Source organism: Accipiter gentilis, chromosome 30, assembly GCF_929443795.1.
Source record: "Accipiter gentilis chromosome 30, bAccGen1.1, whole genome shotgun sequence".
Lineage (NCBI taxonomy): Eukaryota > Metazoa > Chordata > Aves > Accipitriformes > Accipitridae > Astur > Astur gentilis.
Window position 1 is genome coordinate 7,350,271 of NC_064909.1, and position 27,036 is coordinate 7,377,306.

Consider the following 27,036-nt stretch of genomic DNA (forward strand, 5'->3'; position numbering starts at 1 on the left):
GATTACGCGTGCTGCTGTTTCTTCCTTTGACTGAACAGACGGGTCAGCCTGACGAACCATCTCCCATCTGATTACCTCCCCTTACAACCACAGCTCCACCAAGTCAATCAAAGCAGTCCTTTCCTCATCCACTCCAGTGACAACATACGTAACGCACACAGCTGGCATGCTTGTGGGAAATTATCACTGGCTTATTTCTTAAACTCCAGGGCAGAAGGAATCAAAATTCAGTGAGACTGGCCATTAATTCTTCATTATCCAGTTTTCTGAAGTTTGGATTTTGTTAAAATTGATGTTCTAGAAGAACAGTTATAACTACATTAATAGCTGATTTCTGTTTCAGTAAGAGACTGTTACTGTTTACTTTGTTCCAGTACAAAAAAAAGCTCCTGTTGATTGAAATTTTGAGCAAAACATCAAGATTGAGCTCCACCTTCAGCTTCCCTTCTGTAGACTTCTCTTCTCCCCATTACCTTATGTGAGTTCATTATCCTCTTGGCTCTGATCTCAGTACAGATTTCATCAAATCTTTTAAAATTATGTCATCAAATTAAAAGATCAGTGTCTAAGTGTGGCTGAGATCTCCTCATTTTAAGTACACAGGAGTATTACGAGTGCATTCAAGGGGCACAGCAGAGCACCACTGAGTATACTGCATATCTCCCCTTTGAGCACTTATTTTTTTATTTAGACTACCAGACTATTTTTTCACATTGTAAATTACATCAGGTTTCACTCTGTCATTTTAAACCAGTATCAGAATGCCTTCTCCCTACATCCTGCAAGTTCAGTCATGCAGTTTTGCAACTGATAGCAGACCAGACGTTTTATAAATGTATTAATTTAATAGTTTTCTTGTTGCTAAAAGCGTAAATCTCCCATTCTATGCATATAGGATTTTTAAGTATCAGTACACACTGAATATTCATTTGGTTCGTTATTCTCTGGAGGCAGATACGCACCTAAATACCCAATGATACATGACAGTGGTTTTCTGGTGCTTTTTATCTTCAGAGGATTTCCAGCAAGTTCACAATGTCGATCTGCATCTGAGAATTTTAAAGAATAAAACTCAATATAAATATTTTACTGTTACAAATATAATTAGGACACACCAACCAGTTTCTGACTTGCATTTTTACCACAAATTTCTTTTTTCCTTTTAGCACATGTTCTTCTTTTTTTCATCAGCACTAAAAATGATGGATATTTAGAGGCAGGCCATGTCCTCATTCATGCAAGTGATGTTATGACTATTTTTTTTTTAAAGTTAATGTAAGTTCTAACATAAATTGACCACATTTTTTGCTTACAAAGCCCTTCTGGAGACAGTCAGCTAGGCAAATGAAACGTGAAAAAAATGAGTACTAAAATAATAATTCACATTGAATTCTTCGTCTGGCTTTAAATAGGGTAACACAGAAGTAAAAAGGATTTAAAGTTGGGACTACTGATTTTTCTCATGCCTTACTCACATGGTATGGTGATTCATATAATTCTTAGTAAGTAAAACAGGACTCGGGCTATCATGGCAAGATGAAGGTTAAAAAAACAACAAAAACCCCCCTTTCCTATAACTTTTGAACAAAGTGGTCATTTGTGACCAAGTATAACAGAGCAAAAAGGTCTCAAAGATTGTAACTTCCTGTAAATGAAAATAAGCAGTTCAGTAACTACCTTAAATTTGATGCTACAAGTATGAACTCATGAGCCTTTAAAGGCACTGCGAATACAAAAGCAGAGAATCTGTCTAAATGCCCCAAACATAGAAGTGTTATTATGAAGAGGTTCATGCTTAGACAGTGGAGTCAATCAACCTAAGGCAAAAATTCACAAGACACTAGAGTTTCAAGACTACTGGAAGAGTACTATCTTTTGTTTAAATGACTCAGAATGATTGGGTTATCTGTCTCCCAAAAGCACACAAGTAATCCCCATATAGGGCCTCCAGTATTCCCAAAACACAGGTAGTCTGTTTTGTACAAAACTGCATTAATATGTTGATTGTGTAGATCTAGAATTCTTTCACGTGGAATTACTTCCTACATATACATACCTACATGTACACCTTTCTTTGTATAGGTTTCACATACACCCATGCAGGTCTGCATTTCCCAACAAGCTTTACAGCAGCTACGTATTATAAACAGATTACAGTAGTTGTATTCCCCTTTGCCTCCACCTTGCGTTTTACCAAAATGTTCCTGTTTGCTTCATTCCAGCACATGAGATGGAGTCACACGAAGAGGATAAGACACTATATAGAAAAATTTACAATCCCTTTATATATTCTATCCAGCTCTGTGTAAAAACCATGTAGCTCATGAAACCCCAGCAATGACTGAAATAAGTATTTCAATATGTTCACAGATGTTTTCAATGCAACAGACAGTGCACAACTTATTTCAATATATTAAGGAATCTACTTGAAATTCTGGAAATGCAAGCTTGTATCTGGGCAGACCAAAGATGCCAGAGTCCTAATGCTGAGTACACAAAGTGCTTTATTATTTTATCTTAGTAACAAAAGATACTGTTCTCAGTGAAAAAAAAAATAAGAATGCACTGAACCTGGTGCCTGGAATGTTTTTAATATTCCACAACACTTGAAATATTTTAGGTGACAGAGTAGAACGATGTGTCTCCACTGTCTCCCTTAAGTAAAATAAGCACAGACTATACAGTAAGTTTTTTAAAGTTAACTTTGGGACCAGCAAAGCATCTCCTAAGAAGTAATTAGCAAGAAAATTTTCCATCTACATGTCTTGACTGTAAAAAAAGACATTGAATCATGGTGAGATATTAATATGCTGACTGAGAATACAGACTGCAAAGAAAGCACAATATCCATGCTGCGGCAAAGCATGTTCACCAAAGCTACCATGTGGATATTCCAAAGCACACTTATCCAGTAAAACAGTTAAATATGTTTAACACAGCAGCAAACTAATCCACAATATAGTACTCCCATAAAAAAGTATAATAAACTTTATGATTTTTATGCACTACATACAGAAAGCCACAAACATTAGATTGTGCATCACCCTCAAGTGTAAAACCATAGAATAAAATTTAGGTAGGAAGTTGTCAAAAACAAAATTAGTAACAAGTCCTAAAATCAAATACAGGCTTCCCCATGAACAATAAAAATCTTCTGAGATCAGTGAAGTAGTGGAAGCTATGAGAAAAAAAAAATTAAAAGAGTATTATATTTGATAGTGTATTTTTTCAAACATATGAAAAGCAGAAAGTGTGCTAGTGCCTGTAGCAATAGGAGACGATCAAGGTGTGAGGAAAATAGACAAGAAGGATGAAGGCACGGCAGAAAAGCCAAATGCATTCTTTGCGTCAGTGTTCACTGCAGAACTTAAAAGAAGCTCACTTTCAAAATTCTTTTACGAGGAAAGTATGAGAACTGCATCATGTCAAAGGGTCCCTAGGAAATACTTCAAAACAAGCTGGTTAATGAATAAAAACAAGTTACATGGACCAGGTGGAATTCATCCAAACAGAAACTGCTGAGCATGTACACTACTGGTGTGTAACTAATGCTCAAACTGGTCTTGGTTCAAGAGAACAAAAACACAGCAAATGTGATAACATTCTTCAGTAAGTAGGTCTGCAGACGGGCAAAAGGGCTGAACTATTAATAGAGGCATACAGTTAAATACGGAAACATCAAGGGAGCCAACAAAGACCTTGAAAGGGGAAAACATGTTTAACGTGCTCGCATCGTTCAGCGGCGTGTCCTTGCAACAAGGACGTTGGCACGCTGGGCCTTACCAGCAGAAGCGCAGCCAGCGGGGAGAGGGAGGTAACCCTTCCCCTCGGCCCTTGGGAAACCACGTCCAGACCCCAGGATCCCCACTACAACAGAGATACGGGCACACCGGAGCGAGTCCGGCTGTTGGCGAGTCCCCAAGCTGGCTGGGGGCTGGAGCACAGGACGTGCCCAGAGAGTCTGAGGGAACTGGGCCTGGCAGCCTTCAGATGAGGCGGCCAAGGGGAGACCTGGCTGCCACCTCTAACTTAACTACCTAGCGGCAGAGCACAGGGAAGGCCGAGCCAGACCCCTCCCGGAGGCACGCAGGGGTAGGACAACACACTATGGCTGTCTGTGGCAACAGACACAAGCTGGGAGACGGGAAATTCCTGCTAGACGTAAGGAAAAGATCATTTACTGTGAGGTTGATCGAACACTGGAACAGGTGCCCAGAGAAGCTGCAGAGTCGCCATCCTTGGAGATACACAGATCTCACCCGGACAAAAAGCCCCCGAGCACAGGAACTTCATTGCAGGGGGTGGGATCAGACACCTCCACAGGTCCCCTCCTACCTCCACGTTTTGTAAACCAGTAACGGCAAGTGTCACAGGTCTGCCAGGATCCTCTGCAGGAACCGTGACGTACACATGCAGCTGATCCGGCATCCAACTTGGCATTTCAATTGGCTTTCAAAAAACTCTCTCACCAAAGACCGTTGCTGTCCAGCTGTTACAGGGTAAAAGAGAAGTTTTTTCAGGGATTAAAACCTGATTGAAACTAATTGTCTATGTAAGCCCCAAAGGATCTGTGCAGTTCAACGTATAAAAGATCAGGAAAAGAGGTGGTTAGAGAGTTAAAGTTTCCTAGGAGGAAATTACTGAGCATAATCAAAGCTAAAAGTGATTGCAAAGGACATCAGCAGCATCAAGCAATAAATGTAAATTGACTCTTAAGGGGTAAAATGACTGTACCATAAATGCATAATGATGGGTTCTACACCACCATCATGCAGAAGAGAATTCATGGAGTCAGTATCAACAGTTTTCTAAGAAGATCTAGACAACACTGAAGAGTAGTCACTTAAAAAGAAATTAAAATTAGAATATTAGAAATTATAATAGGAAAATAGAAAACCTGTGACACTAAAATGATGGGAAACCTGCATCTTGAAGTGCATGTAATTTGGGGCACCGTAACCCTAAAGAGGATACAATACGATTAGAAAAACTCCAGGGAACAACATAATGAACCACAGGGTGAAACACATTCTTTATGACGTTTTAAACAGTCCAAATCTTTAACCTAGAAAAGTGATGACTGTTGTGGGTATTACAGAGGTCAAAGAAATCAGGAATGCCATGGGGAAAATAGCAGCGAATGAGGCTTGTTCTTTCAGATTTGAAAGGTTTTTTTAATGATTTCCTTTTTTTAAACTAGATTTGTAGGTCTCTTTAGCTTAGAGACTCTCATTGGGGAGTTATTTCTCTTTGACATTTCATCATATCTCTATCAAAATTCAGATTATCTAATGACTGTACTGTGCTCTATGTACTCCCTGAATTGCATTCTTAGAAGCTTTGGGAAAAAAATAGTGTGTTCTTTTAATTATTTTACTGGCTACTAAAATCTGGCACAAATTGTATTCAAAGATAACAGTAGGGAAAATATTTTCATCCTAGATGCAGCCAAAAGATCTTCTGTAGCTACCAAAATCAAGGATACAAAACCTTGTTTGTGAGCCAATACCCATAAATGTCACTCACTTCAGATGAATGGGTAGTTTTATGTCAGTAAAACTAGGCTGTATCCTTACAAAGACAAATCAGTAACATTTTGCATATTCTACTTAATTTTCACTTGTCTTTGTTTTATCAAACCAGATCATAACAAGCAAGTACTGTGTACCAAACTTGTTATTAAATCTGCAGATTTAAAGGTACGTTAAGTCTTCATCATAAACAGTATACCCACTTCCAGATAACTATATATATATTATACAGCTAATGTATTACCATCCACTGAAAACATTTTGACAATCATGTCTGTACAGACGGAGTACAGTTACCCAAATTTAAATTACTATAATTAATATATAGTTATATTCATAAAACTATATCCAAGCAGAGGGGAAAAAAAAAAAGTCCCTCACAAGTCTTGCTGTGTTGAACTAATAAGGTTCACAGATCATGGCTCACTGCTATGTATGTATCAACATGCTTGTAAGCTTGAGAGAGATCCAATCTTGTCAGTGACTGTCTGGAGAAGAATACCCACTCTGGTTTTCTCTGATTAAGAGACCTTCCATAGACAGGATAATTCTGCTTAACTTGCTAAAAAAAGGTGCACCATATTTAAAATAAAATGAAGGTATTTCACCTAATTTACAGCATGGGAATTTCCCCTTACGAAAACAGTTCACCAATTCTAATTATTCCTGAAAAATCCATCAGACAAGTTTACTGTCAACAACTACAGCGAGTCTATTCTCTTCAGGCAGAACAAAGTCTGAGATTGCCACAATGGGTCGTGCTCCTAGCAGGAGATGCCATGCCTTCTCAACCTCCCGGTGACCATCCCTAGATTGAATTGGGATGCAAATGCATTGTCTCCACTACCTCCCGCTGGCATCTGGGCAGGGGTCATGCTGTATGGTTCACTAATGAGAAAAACCTAATTCTCTGCATTAACTGAAGGAATGAAGAACATAGAATAGGACCTTGTTTTCTGCCAGTGGATGTAATGGGACGAAGGCGACGATGTGGGTGGAATTATAGTAATAAAAAATTGCTCTGTCTGAAAGCTGTTTTCACCTAAAAGATGGCTGGGCCTGAGATTAGCATTCTCAGAGGCTTCCATGCCCCTCCAAAACAAAAGAAGTATCTGCAGATGAGTTCAGGTGGACTGCAAAAATCAATTTATTTTATGAGCAAGCTCTGACTGGCTTTTCCAGACTTTTTGTCTCAGAACCGGGAATTAGTTTCATTTACAACCTGGCACTTCAACAAATTGCATGTGACTAAGAAGGCATAAAACCTGGTATGCTGCTGGGGTAAGTGCCCTACCATCCTTCTGTCTTTAGATTTTACGGTTTCTGAGTGTTGGTATGGTGCCTACTGCAATACAGTTGTGAAACGCGTGTTTTCAAGCACTGGTTTGGCACACACAAAGAATCAGGCGAGTGACAAAGCATCTAAGCAGTCATTAGATTCAAGTTTCAGCACGCCAACATGGAAAACAAATTTCAAATCAGTTCTTGGATGCCCTAACCATGTCATGCCATATCACATCATGGGTGATCTGCTACTCTGGTCAGCACAACTATAACTTTTGTAACACCAACACAGACATTCAGTCAATATTGTAATTACTTAGTGGTATTCAACATATGAAACAATTACTGTTAATGAAATATCTTATTTAAAAATTAAAAGATTACTTGCATCAAGCTATTCTTAGAAAAGGATTCAAGACATTTAGGAAGAGAGATCCTATTTAGTCATAACATTAAAATCTACAGAGTGCACTGAACACAGGTCACCAGATACAAGTACAGGAACAAAACTCGAAAACGTGGTTTTTGGGGGTTTTTGTTTGTTTGGTTTTTTTTATTTACTTACTAGGCTTTACTAGAGTGAGAATATGACAATGACAATGCAGGTAAGAGTAATGTACAATTCCACAGAAAGAGATACTGCCAGAAACAGAGTATGTGTGTGTATATATGTGTGTGTATACACACAGAGAAACGTAAGTTAAATTAATTAAATGAGGTATAACCTGGTTTCTGCTATTATGAAATAATTTGAACGTTGTGTTCAAAAAGCATTGACAACTGTGACTCCACCCCCCCCACCCCACCCCCCACCCCCCAATCTATGCTCCGTCTAATCAGGAAATCAGCATTCAAAAAGACAAAATTGCAAGGCCCAAATTTTGCTTTAAGCAAAAACATTAACGAAATACAAAGACTACAGGAAAACAGAAAATCGTTCTGCTCTTGTTGTTAATCTGATGCGGCACTTTTTCATTCAAAGGAACAAAGAGGAAGCACTCACAGCACTGCCATTCTGATAGAAGAATGACTATTTCCTGCTGAAAAGCTCAGCTTTTCACTCCTTTGTTTTAAAGTTGAACTGTGTATATAACACTTGTTCTACTACGATGATTAACAGCTGGATGAAACTTTTTTCCCCTATTTTTTCTCATCATTAAACAAGAGCTTCATGTTCTTTTGAACTGAGTTACTGCAGTGAGTGAGAAGAAATATGGACATGGATAAAAAGATTCAATGTTCAAGTGAACTTCTAAAATTAATTTTCCTCCTTGATTCATCAGAAATCAGTGCCAACAACATAAATTAAAAGGTACAATGCCTTCCTCTCAGAAAATAACTCTTATTTTGCGTTAACGATTAAAAACATAATCCTAACCCAGCCTTAGACACACTTCTTCCATAAACTACAACCCATTTTATTCACACAGTGGACATATGATTTCCTTAAATCTGAAAGCTGCTGCTGACTTGCATAGCTTTGAAAGAAGAAAGAAAATGGCCAAGAGGGAAACTAAATAAGACAAGGAAAATGAACAGAAATATTCATCAAGTTCTGGATGACTGCAGAATAAGTGAAGAGTTTGATGTGAAGAACAGCTGGTGTAAGAAGTACATGAGAGGAAAATAATTACTCAAAACCAGATTTTAAGCCTCCGTGGAGTAAATTTCTTATAATCAACACTGACATCATCAGCATCCCACTTAAATATGCTGGGAAAACATTTAGCATTAATCTAGTAAACATGGTTATAAACCCAACATATAATATTCTAAAAAGGTGTCTTCAATTCCAATACAATTCACAGTACGATGAGCCAGCACAGCTCATCTTGGAATACCAAGCGTCTGCTCCAAGAACTGCATCTATCGAAGACTGGGAAACATAAACCAAACAGCGTGAGCAGTAAAACAATGCGCTCAGCGCAGATACAAAACCTGCTGGAACGTTCAGTGACTTTGCGGCAGAACTTACACACATATGCACATAAAGAGACTTACTGTTGCTATCTACAACAACTCATAACCTTTTGTCACGTAACTAGTGAATTTGTCAGTTCTTTATATTTTGGCTATAAAAAGAACAAGCATAATACAGACTTTTATTTAAAACTAAAATTTAAAACAGGAACGGACAAAAAAAAAAAAAGATGCAACTATGATGTAATAATAAACACGGCTATCACCACCATCTGATCACCACAGTAACAAAGCGCCGTATTACAGGCCAGTTTTAAATTCTTATGCATCCTCAGCTCCTTATTCCTTGACTAACCTCACGGAGAAGTAGTAAACCAGGTACAGATCTATACTTCCTGCTCAGTGAAAGAATAAATGAACAATATAAAACCAAATTTCTTTCACACTGCCTAGTAGGAAGCATGTTTTTTATGTCACAGCATTGATTTCCCCTCCCTGCCCCCAATTTTTTAATAGCAGGTTTTTGTAAGTGAATGAGGTAACAGTTATCCCCTTTATAATTCATTTGAAATATTTCCCCAGCCTGAAATCTGTTCAAGGCAGCCAGACTTTATCCAATGTATTGGTGATATGCTGGACAAATGAAAAAAATGAAAAGCAAAAGCATATAGACAAGAAATGTTTATTGAAAAAGAAAATAAAATTAAAAGACAAAAATGGGTGGGAAGCACAGCACACAGAACTAAGAATTAAAAAAACATCTTACATTCTGCCTTAATGGCAGCACAGTTAATAGGGACAAAGGGACGTCTTGCTGCCTGCCGCAGCCGGAGAGTATTTTTGCAGACCTGACGGGCCAGTTTTGTCCAACACGTTGTGTGAAGAAAGAAAGCTTGACGTGTTTTCACTGCCGACTTTGGACTTCCAGTGTTACGAACTGGAGTTCCCTGTGTGGCCTGCCGGGACATGTGAGTTCTAACGTGGGATTCCTACAAAAACAAACAAAAAAATCACAACCCATACATCTGAATTACAGCATTAAAAAAAATCCACAATTTGGATAAATTCACAAGGCTAATCAAGTAATATGTATAAGTACTAGACAAAAAAATGGGGCTTACGTAAGAAGCTGTAAAACACAGAGTAGAGAACTCTGCTGTGAGTGGATATATAATGCCATTCCAGATGAGATACTGTATAATCATATTAACATTTTATAGATAGTACATCATTTTATTAACAAGATGAAATTTGTCCACCAAAAATGCATGAAGTGGATGTTTGTTTATCCAAGACTTAGTCAAGTAAAGACATGGCAGGACCTGCACACTGTTCAGTTCTACTTAAGGCAGGAAAAGGATTAATAAATTGAGTTTTGTAATACCAAAGTTGAACACACACACAAAATCATTCCATTAAATATTCAAATCACAGCAGTCTTGTGAAAGCACCACATTTGATTTCAGGGAAGTTTATCTACAGAACCTACCTCTGTAGGTTGGCTGGAAGACAGTTTATCGTCATCCGTTTGTGTGGGCATTTTCAGGCCACCGTATTTCTTCCAATAAATCCAGCAAGATGCACACAATCTACACTGCATATTAGGAGGACCCCAAGAATACCATTGGTGAGACTGTGGAGCTAAGGAGGAGAAAACAGAACAGGTAAACCGGTGCATGCTACATTCAATATGTTAAATCCAAATGCTGTAATAGATGGCTTTATGTGGCCATGATACAGGACATTGTAAAAACATTATATGGATAAATATTTAATAGACTTGACAAGGAGAAAATAAGAATTTTAATTTTTAGTCGATTTTTTACAAAAGCACCGCAGAAGTCAATTTCCCAAATGGAAATTTTGAAAATGCTTCCCGATTTAATTTCAAACCAGGGACTTTGTATTGCCAAGAAGAGATTTTTCTTCCAGGGGACTACCAAAAAAAACCAACCCCAAAAAAGCCCCGTAAGTCCTCCACTAGTTCTAATCTTACCCTGGAAGACAGGCTTTATTAAGCTGCTTGTTACTTAGTAGAATTAGTTAAGATCTGGGTTTTTTTCCTCAAGTCATGCAAAGTGAGTACTTATAAAGCAAGATCCATGTAAGAAAAGGACAAGCACATCTCCTGTTGACCTTGAAGATGCATGTATACCTTTATCTTGTGCATGTGGAGACTCAGCAGGAAACGCTAATTTAACCTTTTTTCTTTTCTTTTTGTAATGTTTCACAAGAAAACTATTCTTTAAAAAAATGTGATTTGAAAAACAACAAAGGATGTAACTGGAACTTCCTGTATACAAAATATGGTTTTAATTTAATTGGTGTTTCAGAGACAGGCAGCCATAGCAATGATAACTGAAGAACTGTCACACGGTAGGCCTTTTCAATTCTTCCCATTTCTAGATTTTATTGTATCCACTCTCATACAACCTGTGTTGAAGGCTGTAAGAAGTACAACAAGGACCATCAGAAACACAAAAAATACTAGGGAAAAACCCCACCAACATGCCCTCTCCCTGCCCCCCAACAACAACGGGGTGGGGATGGGGGGAGAACCCCCAAAACCCAAAAAAACCCAACTAAAAAACCCTGCAGCCTTACAGGAGAACCAAAAATAAATTTGAATCTAGTATTCTGAAGGTAAAGGACTAATGTTGCAGTGCCATCATATTATACTACTTTATCCTTCTGTACTTTCTGAATTGTGAAAAAAAATAATCATGAAGTGGATTTGAATATTGACATTTAATCTGTATATTGAAGGTAGCTCTAATGTATAAGTTATTTCTGCCACACAAGTCATTGAAAATTATCCTCTAATAGCATGCAATCAGAAGTACATACATTTGTTTATAAAAAACAGTGCATATTAAGATTAGCCCAAACTCCTGAATTATTAAAAAAAAAATAAAAAAATAAAAAAATTTACTTACTATAGCAGCTTTCACAAGCCCGACCTATTAGTGAGGCCTGTGCCTGATAAGAGGCTCCCATTGCTCCATTGACTGCAGCAGGTTTCCCATTGTTGCTGGATATTTGATTGGGATTTGGCTTATTGCTTTAAAAAATAAAAATAAAAGTGATTTTACTAACCAGTTAGTCAACATGAAAACAATCAACCTTATTAGCTGCTTTGATAGTCAAATTTACAGATCTTTGTAAAATGCTCTCACGTGGTCCAAGCTACTTGGCAAGCTAGTAGAAGACCAAGTCTCAGGGTCAAGCATTAACAAAAGCCTGACACAGAACAGAATTTAAGACAGGGGTTCCAGGCAACAGATAAGGCTTTACAAGGTAAGGCTAGACTCTGGGTGAGTATAACAAGTAAGAGTAGTAACACTGTCTGTAATACTACAAGGCTGTCCACCCTAAAAGAGGGTCTGCTGCCTCTTATCTCAAGCAGAAGTACATACCTTCCGACCAACTGCAATAAATGTGAATGTACTATAACCCTGGCAAAGCTCGCCCATATAATATCAGGCTGTTCTGTCTGGGTTCTGTCCTAAACTACTTTCTCTCTGAGAAGGCTGAAGAACTGGGTTTGGATTATTTTTTTGTTATATTATTATTGTGATTATTTTACCTACTAATACTTCAGTGAAGTAGGACTTTACAGGTCAGTTAATTCAGAGAGAATTAATATACTCCTCACCAGGTTAAGTACAGCATTTCCGAAGCTCCAACTTTGTGGGTGTTAATTACCCCTTTGACACACTATACTCTCAATACAATGCAAGGTTGGATACACTGATTCCTAAGATGATTATTCATTACTTTAGGTAGCATAAAATATATTCAAGACTAGTTAAAATGAGTCATTGAAGAAATCTTTGCTGTATCAAGTCTCTAATCCAAATGCCAGCAAGTCTGCCTTCTGCCTTCTTCTTTTTCACTATATCCACTGAAAGACTTTTACAATTTCCAGATAACCTTTATCAAGTACCGTGGGCTCAAGGTACAAGGGAAGGGATCGAGAGATGATCAAGTCTTGCACATTATGATCTGTTGCTTAGTTACCTTCCAGAGAAGCCATGAATTGAAAGGGACCCGCTGGTATTAAGGGCAGAACCTTGCTTTTACAGGAAATACCTTAAGATCAAGTTCAAAAAAGGTATTCAGCTCTGAGAATCAATTCTACTTGGATTTCAAATACTATAAATCAGTCTTGAAACAGAATGTTAAGCAATCCATTTGACCACGAGTGCCCTAGATTGCACAGTTATCAAAGACTTGAGAAGTCCTACCGCCCTCTTACCATTGACTATGCATTTTGTCTTGACATGAAGGCAAAAGACAGACAGTAAGAAAAATAAAACCCACAGAAATCCTACATTTCATAACAGGTTTTGTCACCTCCTGTGAACATATTGGCAAAAGTCCTGAATTGTCCACATGAACCAAGCAAATGGAACTGAAAAAGCATTATGTAAAGACTGAGTATCTTACAGTTTTCCTAAAGCAGTCACTTCCCTGAGAGGGTTAGGGAACACGCATACTAGAGTTTTCACCTTTTTTTAAAAGGCATCATTTATTAGAGACTTGAGCTTCAAAACTCACAATGTTTCTTCAGAGATGAGATTAAAAGAATTAATTGAACACTCTGCTGTTTCTATTATTAAATCTGTTTAAGAGAGAAAAGTCTGTATGAAATATGGAAATGACGCTCTATTATATGCAATTCATATAAGTCATCAAAAAGACAACAATGGATTTTCAAAGTATTTCATTGGTATTCTAGTCTTCCGTTATCCAAACACTCATAACAATGGGAAATTCACATATATATAAACTAAGTATACCCACAGAAAGCTTAAAAGAATGTCATCTGTAACCCCTTCCCTTCACATAATCTTGAGGAAGTTATGAATATGAAAGAGACAGATTACATCTTGTTTCTGTAAACTACATGTTAACAAAAGCAAATATAGCATTGAGTTTAAATTTTAAAAAAAACAGATTAAAAACTCCTCAGAAGAAAACAGATTTCATTAATAAGATTTGTCCAAAGATATAAGATTTTGGCCTGTGTGCTACCTTTAATTTACAGTCAGAACATCTCCCGTCTCTAGCTGAAAAACAGACTGTATCAGCAAGATAAAACTGTAATGGGAAAGTATCCGATTTTATTTTATGTAACATTAACAACTGCTTCTGTTTTGAAATACAGCATTTATAGAAATACGAAGTGTTGTGCTACAGGGATTCAGAAGCAATTTTCTGGAAAAAACACTTTTAAAATTATAAGGCCCTTCTTGCATGTGTGCAGTTCATGTAGCATTTCATCACCTTTTGTAAAACTTCTCACCATTTCAGAACAGGCAGTCTGCAGGTCAAAGACAATGGGCTCAGTTAAGTACGAAGGTTTCACTTATGGCGAGAGTTTGTGGCATTTTCTGATTATATCACTGTACATTCTGTTTGCATATAACAAATATTTAGAAAGTAACTATTAAAAAGACAACTAAGAAAATATCATGCATGTTACTGCATGTAACTGCATGTTACTGTTTCAATTTTACCTGTGCATTATTCAAAAAAATCACTTTGTTATACTCACTAGGTAGGGATGTATACTTGTTTCAATTTACTTTCTGCTTCAGCCGCTTTCAGACGTTTCTAGTTGAAAAATTAACACATTAAAATATTTTATTACATTCCAGTACAGGATTTCATAAAATTATTTCTATTTTGTGATTCCATAAGAACCTCCAAAACAAGTGCAGAAATCTACACAATGAAAACCATGAAAATGATTTCTCTGGTTTTATTATTAGTTAGAAATTATAGCATACCGTCCTCCCCAGTAAAACTCACAGGCCTCACATATGACAACAAAACTGTAAAAACGACAATTATAATTTATGTAAAATACATCTACATAAACATGTATGACATTGTGGCTAAACCTCATTGCAGAATAAGTAGAAAATAAACGAATGAAATTGCACATGATGAGTTCCTCATCAGTCAATGTAACTCGATACTTATTGCGTGTTCTGTCAAGCCTGAGGCTAGTATTTTATAAACAGTATAAGAAAGGGGAACAGTAAAGCCCAGTGACCGTTAGAAATAACTAAACATCTACTTCTGTTAAGTGCCATTAAAACTGTAGCTCAGGAACACAGCAGTAGCAGGACAGCTACACGACTATCAAGACTGTCTGTGAATTTACTAAATTATTACTTTCTTCATACTTGCAACAAACCCAAAATGCATTGCACTCAAGGTAGTAACACTAACTTCTAAAATGTTGAGAAGTTTTAGTTATTGCCATGTATTATAAAAGTAACTAAGTAATCTTTTCAGCAATGGCACAAGAAATACAAAGTTCAGATGTCTACTGGTTATCTGAAACATTTGTCCTTATGTAAAAGATGAAGGAAAAAAGATTATTTCTCTGCTCTTCCTGTATACAAGACATTACTTTTGTTTGCTTGGGAAAAATAACATTAAAAAAAAGAGAGAGAAAAGCAGTTGAAACAAGGTCAATTTTATCACAGAGGAGGAAAAAAAGGGGGGGAGGGCATTGATATCCAGCAATAATAAACCAACACTACCTCCACACCTCTCAAGATCCCCCCTTTTCCCCCTTTCTTTATCAGGTGTTTAAAACTCAGTTGTCCATTTCACCTTCAACAGCCAATTCTCTTCTTTGCTACACTCCTATTTTCTCTTATCCCATCTTTGCAAGATTCACAATCCAGGAAGGTATTTCCCATCTTGAGAAAAGTATCATCAAAAATTCTGTTCTGAGAGTTTTTGCCTTAGCCACGAGGCAAGTCACAGGGTTAATCAGCTTTCCTGGTCGAATAGCCTGAGTAAGGCTCCTCATGTAAACAGCTGCTCTTTTCCATTTCAGAAAGTTGCCTCTGTGCTGTCCATCACCGTAACTCTCATTTATAAAAGTTGCATCTTTGAGGAGCAATCTATGACAGACTCCTAAGCAGTCCATGCTACCACAAATTAATTCCCATGCAATAAGAGAGCCCTTTTCCATTTATTTCCAAGATAGGCTTTTTTAAAAAAAAAAAAACCCACAGGTTTTTGCTGTTCACAATGCCTAGTTGTGTTCAGAGCTACAGAATTGACTTCCATTGATACAACTGGTGCAGTTGCAGTCTTTCCCTAGCACCAGGCTTGGCAACACTGCACTACCCTCAACAGGCCTGTGGCAAAAATGGAAACCTGGTATGCTCTGTCTGCTTAAATCAGTTTCTACAAGCGCAAGGAGAAAGAACAGCAGCAGCAGCAGCATGCTCCAAGTCTCATAAATTGATAGTTTTTAATCTGAGAACATTTCACAGCCCCAGCAGAAGAGCTCTCAATGGTGAACTCTTTCCGCTTAACAGCTTCAGGCCACAGGCTTTCCACAACTGTTTCTTTCTCCTTTTCATATTCTACCCAACAACATAGAATTTGTTTTCAAACTGAAAAAGCATGCGAGACTGTAGGTCAGCAGGTAACGTGTTCCACAGAGGCTCATAACAAACCGGTCCCATTTTACAAAAAGAAGGAATAAATCTCACTGCACACCTAGCAAGATCATCAAAGCAAAAGAGAAAAACACAATAAAGGGAAAGAAATGAGAAGAGTAGCCTTGAAGCACTGACAAAATGTGAAGACATTTGTAGGAAGCTGTATCGAGCCCTGATGGCAGTGTCAGTGAGAAGTGACTATACACATTAATTAAATTTTGGCATACCTTTAGTGCTTGCATAGGGGTTGTAAGGAATGCAGTTTTAGCAATTGCTTTCATCCTTTATTTACTAAAATAAATGATATGGCACCTTCTATGAAATAATCACACAATACCATTTCAGTATAAGCTGTATTTTTACACACTAAAACTATGGTTAGCATTGCTCTCTAAAAGCTAAAGAAAATGTCACAGCTTGAATTCACACTGACCTATCAACTTTTAAGTACGGAGAGAAAAGAAAGGATGCAGAAACAAAACTATCAACAAATAGTTGCAATTTCTTAGATGAAACCTCTGCCTGTTGAAATTTAGAGGATGAAAACTGGTAAACTGTAAAGGTTGGAGGTTGAAATTGAAAATATTTAGACAAGAAACAAAGCACCAGTTTGAAACAACAAGAGTAATATATCACTGGAGCAATGTAACAAAGTGAGATGATGCTTTTCCTGAAAAAAAAATTTACATCTGATCTTAAACAGTAACTATTTCAAACAAGTCTTATAGACTGCATTGTAGGGGAGGTCAAGCTACACTAATCCTGCTCTTCACCTGGGCTTCACTACTTTTAATCAGCTACCCTTGAAACTGAATGTTACTTCTTTTTAAGAACTTTTGTTATGACTATCGACTGACAAATATCCCAAGAAATTACCATTTCCCTACATTAGTACTGTTTTCAACAGTGGAAATAAATAAATGAGAGGGAAATATATTATTGTAGTACAGTAATTTAGTTATCCTTACATATGTTCTCCTTTTTTCTGTTGCAAAGTCTCAGTAAAAGTCTTTTTGCTTTGAATCAGATTTTTAAGAACACTTCAAATAATGAGAACACATTTCATTCAGTGGTATCAGCCACCTGGCCTTCCTCAAACACTATGTAATGTAGTGGTCATGAAAAGTGCCAGATCACCAAGAATGATTACCCAAGGCCTGAATTAGTTTTGCTAAACAGCTTCAGCACAGACTGAGAACTTCAACGTATCTATTTCCCTTCACCTTGATGTCAAGGGAACATGCTCTGAAGGCAAGGTGGCAGCAGTATCTCCCGTGCCATTAAATCACCACCTTTAGCTACCAAGCAGGAATAATGTTTAGTAGCAATTATGACAAGTTGTCCTGGTTTTGGCTGGGATACAGTTAATTTTCTTCTTAGTAGCTGGTACTGTGTGTTTTGGATTTAGTGTGAGAATAACGTTGATAACACACTGATGTTTTAGTTGTTGCTAAGTAGCGCTTATCCTAAGTTAAGGATTTTTCAGCTTCCCGTGCTCTGCCAGCAAGCAGGTACACAAGAAGCTGGCAGGGAGCACAGCCAGGACAGCTGACCCGAACTAGCCAAAGGGATATTCCATACTACAGAACATCATGCTCAGTATATAAACTGGGCGGAGTTGGCCAGGAGGCACAGATTGCTGCTCCGGCATCAGTCAGCACATGGTGAGCAACTGCATTGTGCCTCACTTGTCTTTTCTTGGGCTTTATTTCTCTTTTTTTTGTTTTTCTTATATTCATTTTCATTACAATTATTAGTATTGTATTTTTTATTATTACTGTTGTTGTTATTGTGTTTTATTTTACTTTAGTTATTAAACCGTTCTTATCTCAACCCACAAGTATTACTTCTTTTTTTCAATTCTCCTCCCCATCCCACTGGGAGAGGGGGAAGAAGGAGCAAGCGGCTGCATGGTGCTTAGTTGCTGGCTGGGGTTAAACCATGACCTAAGTAAATATTTCTTATGCCTGACATAATGCAGCCAATTCACACAAAAAAAATTAAAAGATAATTAAAGAGCAAATTTTCATATTAAATCACACGAATCTAGAATTCAGAGACGGTATTTTATGCATAAGATTCAAGCATGTACATTGATCTTTTTGTCTTCCCATTCCCTCAAGCTGCCCTACCCCTCAAGCATGATATTTAGATAAGAATGACTCTGAAACTGCCACTTTCTTACTGAACATATTTTCTCCCTAAAATGCATTCAATTATCACAGCTTGTTCTGGTGGGGAAAAAAACCCTACAGATATCATTTTTACTGAACTGTATTACTTTTACCATTCCAGAACAAACTAAACAAAGGCAGAAAGAAGTTCTGGTCCCTCATTAGGAAGGATTACAGAAATGTTAACCAGGATAAAAATGAGGTATTTGGCCTACACCGGTTTTGTTATTGATGATCATATGCATGACCCTGAAAGAACATGTCTAAACCATTCAATCCTGTGGTGTACTGCCATGTTCTGAGTTCGGATGTTCTAAGTTTACTTTGTTACAAGTAAAACACAGGCATTTATAAGAGCATTCAATTTGTAGATAACCATAAAGCCTATGCACTTTTCTTGTAAGGCTGAAAACCTAATCCTGTGAAAGGATACACGAACTCAACACACCATCACACACCTTGATCGTTGTAGCAACAGAATCACAGTGAAGCCCTAGAGAACTTTAGAAAGGGAGTCTTTTTTGCCAACCACTCCAGAGCAAGTATTTCAGAAAAATTGCACAGGAAACAAGATCAGTCTCTGCGCAATCTAAGAGTGTTGACAAAACTCAATTTGCCCTTCAGTTTATCCTTACTCCATGGCTTTCAGTATTAATAATATCTTTTTATGTGATTCTTCAAGATCATCTGTCACCCAATCCTTAAGAGCTGACAAACAGCACAGGAAATCTCTGCTGGCAATACCTTTCTAGGATAAAGATTAACAGCGCAAAAAAAGTGTTAGAAGTGAAATATATGGCGACAAACCCAGAAAAACATGCCTTTATACACAGCATATTATTTTCTGTTTGTATTATCCATAGAATAAAAGGTCCTAGTGATAGTCCAAGATTCTACTACGTGGTAAAAGACAATTCCCTTACTTTCTATATTCTAACCGGACGATGTAGAAATGCTTTCAAATAAACCAGAACAACCTGAAGCAATCATCCTTCTGACACACTGTAACAAATCTGGAACAATTCCAAAGATCCATCTAACAATACAACGGTAATCATAACAGCATAAAATTTCTTTTCAACATGCTGTACACAATATTGCCACTAATTATGCAGCAAGTAAAGGGGCTACAAACTTAAATGTTAAATGATAAATTAAAATGGAGTATTTTAAAATATTTTATATATCTAAACCAAAGAGTAAATATATTAGGAGTGCAATATATAAAAAGCACCAACACTAAAATTTTGCCTAAACCTTCTTAAAATATCCCAGTGTCGGTACACAATATAATCTTATGTTTCTGCTTCCAGAGCAACCCAACCAACTGAACATTCAATCTGAAGGATGAACACATCCACTGTATGCAGAACGTTCTCAATTTTGTTCTTAAATCCTGGTAATGCCAAAGTAATGTTTTATTGTGAAGTACCAATAAAAGGTTCATAACATTAGCAACCACTTTAAAACAATGTATTTTTCCTTTTCCTTCAGTCCCATGCACAGCATCAGAGCCTAAAGCATTTGCTCTGCAGCCCATTTCCTTCTTATCCCATACTGCAGTAAGAACCAGGAATCATATTGCTACACACCACCATACAATACAAATGGCTTAAAAAGCTCTTCACAGCTATGTGATGTACAGTAGGCATCAGAGGATTTGACAATGCACTCTGAGAACAGCACAAAACCACTGGTCTATAGCCTGAAATATTACCATAGACCTCCCACCATATCTCTTTTTATGAACACAAACGGATTTTTATGCATTAACATGTTCAGATTTTTTAAGAATGTGGCAGACTGAAATAATCATTAAATTACCTGCTGCACATATCTGTCAGTGGTTTTCCACATGTAATAATACTCAATGATGCTAGTCAGTGACTTCCAAGGGAGCTGAAAAACATTTGTTACAAATTAAAGCAGTTCCAAGAAATTGCAATGTCCACATCTTATTAAACACGTTAAAATCAAGTAGTTGATACACAAATACTAAAATGTGAATATATTACATACCTACATTAACACCCATATGCAAATGAATACATACTACTATTAATAATACACAACCTTTCCTTATCATTAACATGGATGCAGAATTACAGCAATATTACACATCCAAATCCAAATGTCATATATCCTCTTTAAGCCATATGGTTAAAGAAAATGATCAAAACAGAATCCAGATTTCCATCAGGAAACACAGAAGGCAGTATCTCTATTAAAAGTGTATCAGATGGAGAACAATTTCAGAACTAAAATCATCTTGACAAGACTGCATTTGAGTCTCACAATAATTTTAGTCTTAATAAATACAATGGTTACTGTACTTAGTAACTTACAGGTTTTTCAAGTCACATAACAACTCAGCCTCTCAAACAATACCACTAGGTTTTGCACAAACTTCCACATACCCTTGACCATTAAACAAGAAATGAAAGGATGCTAGGGACAAATGCTACCTTGAGCAACAAGAGTGACACTTTCAATGAATGTTTCACAAGAATCTCTGTGCAGACTCAGCGCAATTGATGATGATGATGATTTTGGGTGCACATGTTCATTGGTAAAACAAAAATGTATTAGCCTAAGTTTAGGGGAGAAAATTAAGCATGCAGCAGCCATTTTTAATTACTACCAAATAATCTCCAAATTTTAATTACTACCAAATAATAAGTTAAATAAACTCCATAAATGGTTTCTATAATTTAAATTAGTACTTCTCTTTACAAAATTCATGCAATTTTTCTTCATACCCTAGGAAGATGCTACTGTTTTGTGCATTGTATTTTCTAGAGGCATGCATTAACGCCAATATTCTCTGCTTCCCAGAAATTAAGATCATTTTTAGGAAGTCCCAGAGAACACAGGTGTGGAAACTTATCTTTCCAACCTTACTCACTCCACTTTGAGGCCTTCTGCATGTATTAAGCCAAAAGAGTATGTTCCTGAACCTTTAATTAAGTTCCTAAAACAACAGAGGAACACCTTATCAAGCTGCCTCTCCCTGCATACAGAGCTCACAGCCAGTTTTTCATGCTGCTTGCTTGCAGACACTTAAGAGGAACTGAGTCTGGCTCCCACCTCTGCCTTTCATGAGCTGGGATTCAGGTCCACAGACTTAAGCTGTGAATTCTTTCTCAGGCAGTGTACCACAGCATGTAAATCCCTGACCATTTGCATTTTTAATTAAAAAGTAGCAGTGTAACAAATGCAGAAGCTGATGTTCCAATAAATAGCGACATAATTTGGTTTACTGAAATCCTTTTACTTTCTCAGGTAAATTATGCCTTAAGAGAAATCTGCCCAAGAAAAGGCCAGTGACAGGAACATGTGTTTGGTGTGAGGTAACAGATGAACTTGCTTCTTAGTTCTTTAGGTCCATATTCTTCCTGGCATCCAGATGAAACACTGTCACCCCAACTACCTTCCACTGTCAACAAGTGAATTTTAGCATCTCCATATTTATTTTCCTTCCTGAACACTTAACACATTCATGCTACAGATTATGTTTGCCATTTCTCTAGAAAATACTTCAATGTATTTTAACTATGATTGTGACACCAGTATATTCATTCACTCAGTAGGCATCTACAATTAAAGAAAGGTAAGTAACATGCTTGGATGGATAACCATAATCCTTTTACATTTTGATTCACAACTCAGAAAACCTGTTTGACACACTGACTATGAATATCCTGTATTCTGTTTACCTAAGCACTTACAAGACAAAACACTGTAGAGGGATGTGAATTTTCCAGAGGTTGCTCTGAACTGCCAGAGAAGCTGCGAACAGCCATAGAATAATGTACTCTCATTACCAAACTATTAAACGCTATTTGAAAGAAGTAAATATGACCATCTGCATGGCATTTTTGTAGGAGAAAATTAGCAGAGAGGTGTCAGCAGTACAAAAACAGGGAGAGGGAATTTTCAGTTTCTTTAGTTTCTTCAGGGTAAAAATGGTCCACTCCAATCAGACCAGCAGGAAAACCTTAGGATTATAAAGCATCTTAAAATGAATATGTTAACTTCAAGGAATGTTTCCACAATTTTCTGAAGTTGGAGAACAGTTGCTCCTGTTTTCTATAAACAGTTCAAGTCTGATTCCCAGGGCCTCTCCTGCTATATTTGAGAAGTAATAGTTATAAATTTGTGAAAACTGTTGATAATGAAAAAATAACAAGCATAACAGCTGTCTCTTACCATTAGGAAAATAGTTATATTTGGAGAACATAAAATATTCAGTCTTCTTCCTTTCTACTATCCTGGGATGTGAAGTAATTCAAGTATATCAAGTAAATTCAATTAACTGAAAAGGCCTAGGATGATTAGGATTCATAGAGGTTCTTAAAAACAGCAAAACCTCAACAAATGAGCTTCTATAACAGTTGATGAGTCAACAGCTCATGAGAATGATTATTCAAAAGGCTAGACTGGTAATTTGATAAGAAATTAAGTTTCTCCTGTCTATTACAAAAAAAGGCAAACTCCTTTACACAATTTAATTTATAATAATTGTCTTGCTTACTAATATTTAACGTTTATAGCTTAATGCATGAGCTGCACATTGAACATCAAATAGCACCAGTTCTTAATAATTGCTGGGAAAAGTAAATGAACCCACTCTTTAGAGAACTATCATGTAAGGGCTGCAATTGCAGCTGCCATGCCGTGCAAGTCCAGGCCGATTCAGAAAAGGCAACGCCTCTGTTTCAGGAGACTGCTACCAACCACTTTCTGCCATGCGACATGACAGTCTTGCCTGTACTGTGGCACCACTGCATGACTGCTTAGGTTTGAGTTTAATCTCAGGCACCACAGGATCTAATTTTATCATTAAATCCTACAGGGACACTCGGAACAAGTTCGCATGTATACTACCAGTGCATTAGCTGCTTTGTCCATGCTCTTACAACACATGTAAGAGTACTTACTTTTCAATGACTAGCCACTGAAGAGAGGGATGATAATAAACAAACGTATTCTCATGGAAAATCACTGCTGAAGTGCTACATATTTATTCCTACCTCACCTTGCAGAAGCTTTTCATATATCCATGATCTAAATCTTGAAGGACTATTTTAGATGATTACTTAAAACCCAATGTTTGTTTTCAAATCCCTATACTTTTAGAATGCAACACAGCAAGTGAGAACATGTAAATTATGCTCTAGAGAAATTGAGATATCCCAAGATTACACAACGATTAATATAATTGAAAGATTTCAAATTACATAGAATTAGATCAAGACTGTGTGCACTAAGTTACCAATACCATATAAATTGATATGTGAAATAGATGTTCTCCTAATGATGTTTTAAAAATGACATGTCACTTTTCCAAAGGTAAAAAAAAAGTGACTAAGGATAGACAACACCCCATTCTAACTAAATGAGACTATAATTAATTAGTGCCCCACATCCATTTCTGCTGCACTCTGACTCATCATCAACGTGCCCTCAGTAGGCTATGCAACCCTACCTCTAGATCTGTGCATGTGTCTCACTTTGGGAGGAGGGCAAGGGAAAATATCTCTGTTTTGGGAAGGAAGATTCAGTGAAAGAGGGAGAGTGTCAGGAGTCTAGCTGAGATAAAATCTGAACATTTTAAACAGCTTCTAGTAGACTCACTCAAGTATCTAGCATTTGAAATGTTACATATGCATAAGCAATTCCTGCAACACATTACTCCACTGTATCACTTTATTGTATGCATATCAACGGAATTACATGTTATGTACCATAGAAATTATACAAAAAATAAAAATACTACATAAATACCAGAGACAAGGCTTAGGTATACTTAGTCACAAATTGTGTTAGGACTCAACTTGTAAATAGGCAATAAAATCTGTATTATATGCTTTAGGTATTTTGAAAAGTCAAATACTATGTATTAGGAAACATTTAGTTAGAAGACACAGTTACTGAAATATGGTACAGTTACAGCTGAGGGCCATTTATCTGTATGTGAAATAATAAGGAACTGTAGTTTACATTAAGATTTCAGTTCTAGAACTCTATAAAATATTATTTTCCAATCATATTTTCTTGAACTTAACAGAACTATTTCATCCATGATGCAATTTTCAACTTTGTGATGAATACAGTGAACACTTTCTTGCTTTGGAATCTCAAAATTAAGCATGCAGATATAATACACCTGTTAAAATGTCAGTTCTTCACAAAACCAATAGCCTTTCCTTCCCACCTTCATTCAATTATCTGTTTCATTTCACAACCATGAAAGTGAAGGAAAGACAGCTTAGCTCAGTGCCAAGCCTCCTCCCACTGCCCTGCACCCTATTTTGGAAGGACTTCTACATTTACCATACAGTACCATTTTCCCCTCACGGATGAGTAACTTCTGCAAAGAAAAAAATATCTGAGTTCTCAGAGTCAAGCAGAATGAGATTGTTGTGAAAAATGTTTCAATCCACTTCAGTCTTAAATAATGGAATACCTTTGGCTCAAATCCTAATCTTTTCACAAAGCCCAACTTTAAGTTAGTACAACAAAGGAAATCTTTTTCCTTGAAAGAAAGAGGCTCTCCAAGAAACGTACAAAAAAATTTGTAGACAAATTACTAGCAATTCCAGCAATCAGTGCTAGAATCAATTTCATTCCATTATTTTGCATTAGAATTCAGCAATTTTAAGCTTTGCTGCCCTATAATCTGATACTTCAGTACCAAAACCAGCGTAGTTAGAACGTAACGGAAAACATTTCCTTTCCTTTTCAGAAGTGCCGAAATACCCAATATGTCAAAATAACTCCCTGTAGTGCACTTTAGAAGCTATCTGAATATGAATTTCTCTCTTCTAACCATAGAAGGAAACCCCAGCTTTCCAAAAACACTCAGGGAGTCAGCCACATAGCTACTAATGAATTTCACTGGAAAGTGTGGAAAAGTTCGGAAAAGTTGCTAGAACTTTTTGAGACGCTTGTAAAATCCTTGTAAAAATCCTTATCAAAACACATCAGCATGAGACATCCTACTTGGTATTAAACCATTAAAACAAATTATCTTCTGTCAACACCTCCCCAAAGAATGGCACTGAACAAGAAAACATATTGACCTTCAAGCCAGATAAAAGGTATTTGTATGTTAATTACATATATCAGCTATATAGATAGCTCCTCTAGCTAATCTTCCAAACCTACAGAAAGCAGTTATACTCACCCATGCAAACACACAGTAACAGAAGAGTGTACTACTTTCATACTTACAAAATCTTGTCGAATGTCATTGAAGTCCTTGCCATACTTTTCCAATGCCTCTTCAAATAAACTAGCTTCTGATGCTGACCACTCTTCCATTTCATCTCTACACAAGACAGGCCCTCCAAGTGGCACTAGAACACTGATGGCACTGCTCAAATCATAGTTGTGTTTATGCAGTGTATCCATTGCATGAAACTAGCAAGAAGGAGAGAATAAAAAACATGTTTAAACAGACAGTAGTCCATTTCAGTTAATGCAAATTCAATGTATTATTTTCTATAAGCCATGCAAGAAGCCTCAACTAATGCTAAATTTAGAATCAATCTTGATATCATAGGTTTTCTGTTGTGGAACATAAGAAAAATAATTCATTAATTATTTTGGCAATGGAAATGCCTTAATAAATTGTTTACTAAAAATGACATTAGTTTAATAGTTCCTGCAAATTACTAGCAAACATTTCTAGAGAATCTTTAGCTGGTAGAAATTGGTTCTAAGTAACCCAACAGAGACAGTGGTATATATTGACTGAAGAGCCATTTTCAATTAACAGAATTTCTAAACAGTAGATGTCTGGGCAGCTGTTTAGCTATGTGCTCAATGTTCTCATTGCTGGGCAAGAAGTCATTCATTCTTTTCATTAACATCATACTCAAAAACAAGCAAGATTTTTGTCCCTTGCTAAACTCTGTCGTCAGAGATGGGTAAATGAGGTTTCTTTGGTTAATTCACTTTCTGTTATAAAAAGCGGAAAACAGAAAACAAACAAGTTAGGGCATTCTTCACTTTACAGGTGACACTGAATGCTTACATCACCAACCAATGACGGGGAATATGAAAAGTAAGCAACTACATCACAAATCCACCTGCACAGAAAATGAGCAACATACAGAAGCCTTTCTGACTCAGCATCCCAAAAGACTCATCACTACAATCTTAAATTGCTATGCTGAAAGAAGTATTAGAGGTATAGAGTGCAATAATGTGTGTAACTGTGTAACATCAGTCTCCCACCTCTTTGTCCCACCTCAGTGATGAGCTGTAACTGTAGCATGCAATCTTGCACACAACCTTATACTCATGAGAGGGGGGCACCCAAAACCTTTCAAGGAAGGAACACTCTTGCATTATATGTCAGTATAGGACTTAACAGAGCTAATCCAGTTGAGCTTCCGCACACAAATGTACTGCAAATAATGAATTCTCCTTATCTTTTGGATCTCCTATGAGTGGCTAAAATCTTTCTCCAGCTTTCAATATACCTCTTTGAAATCTATCAAGCACAAGATTCTTGAATTGCTTCCTCTGCAAGAAGTAATGTCACAATTATCCTACAATACGTCATTTCACTTGTGGTTCAGGTTGAATTCACCAGCCTTGAGAAAAAGCCATTGTTAAAATGAAGTATTCTAATATGGA

The 27,036-nt window shown here is 36.9% G+C and overlaps 1 protein-coding gene across 3 annotated transcripts in view; it reads right to left on the minus strand.

The window, feature by feature from the left end:
- The window catches only part of MTA3 (metastasis associated 1 family member 3), a 230,276-nt gene that overhangs the window by 133,281 nt on the left and 69,959 nt on the right, over positions 1 to 27,036 (minus strand). For all 3 annotated transcript variants that reach the window (XM_049833914.1, XM_049833911.1, XM_049833912.1), the window contains exons 9-15: positions 25,624 to 25,812; positions 20,212 to 20,286; positions 14,296 to 14,354; positions 11,672 to 11,796; positions 10,225 to 10,376; positions 9,502 to 9,724; positions 963 to 1,049 (exon numbers count right to left, since the gene is read on the minus strand). In XM_049833914.1, coding sequence (XP_049689871.1) covers positions 963 to 1,049; positions 9,502 to 9,724; positions 10,225 to 10,376; positions 11,672 to 11,796; positions 14,296 to 14,354; positions 20,212 to 20,286; positions 25,624 to 25,812 — 910 coding nt within the window. The remainder of the gene's footprint in view (positions 1 to 962; positions 1,050 to 9,501; positions 9,725 to 10,224; positions 10,377 to 11,671; positions 11,797 to 14,295; positions 14,355 to 20,211; positions 20,287 to 25,623; positions 25,813 to 27,036) is intronic.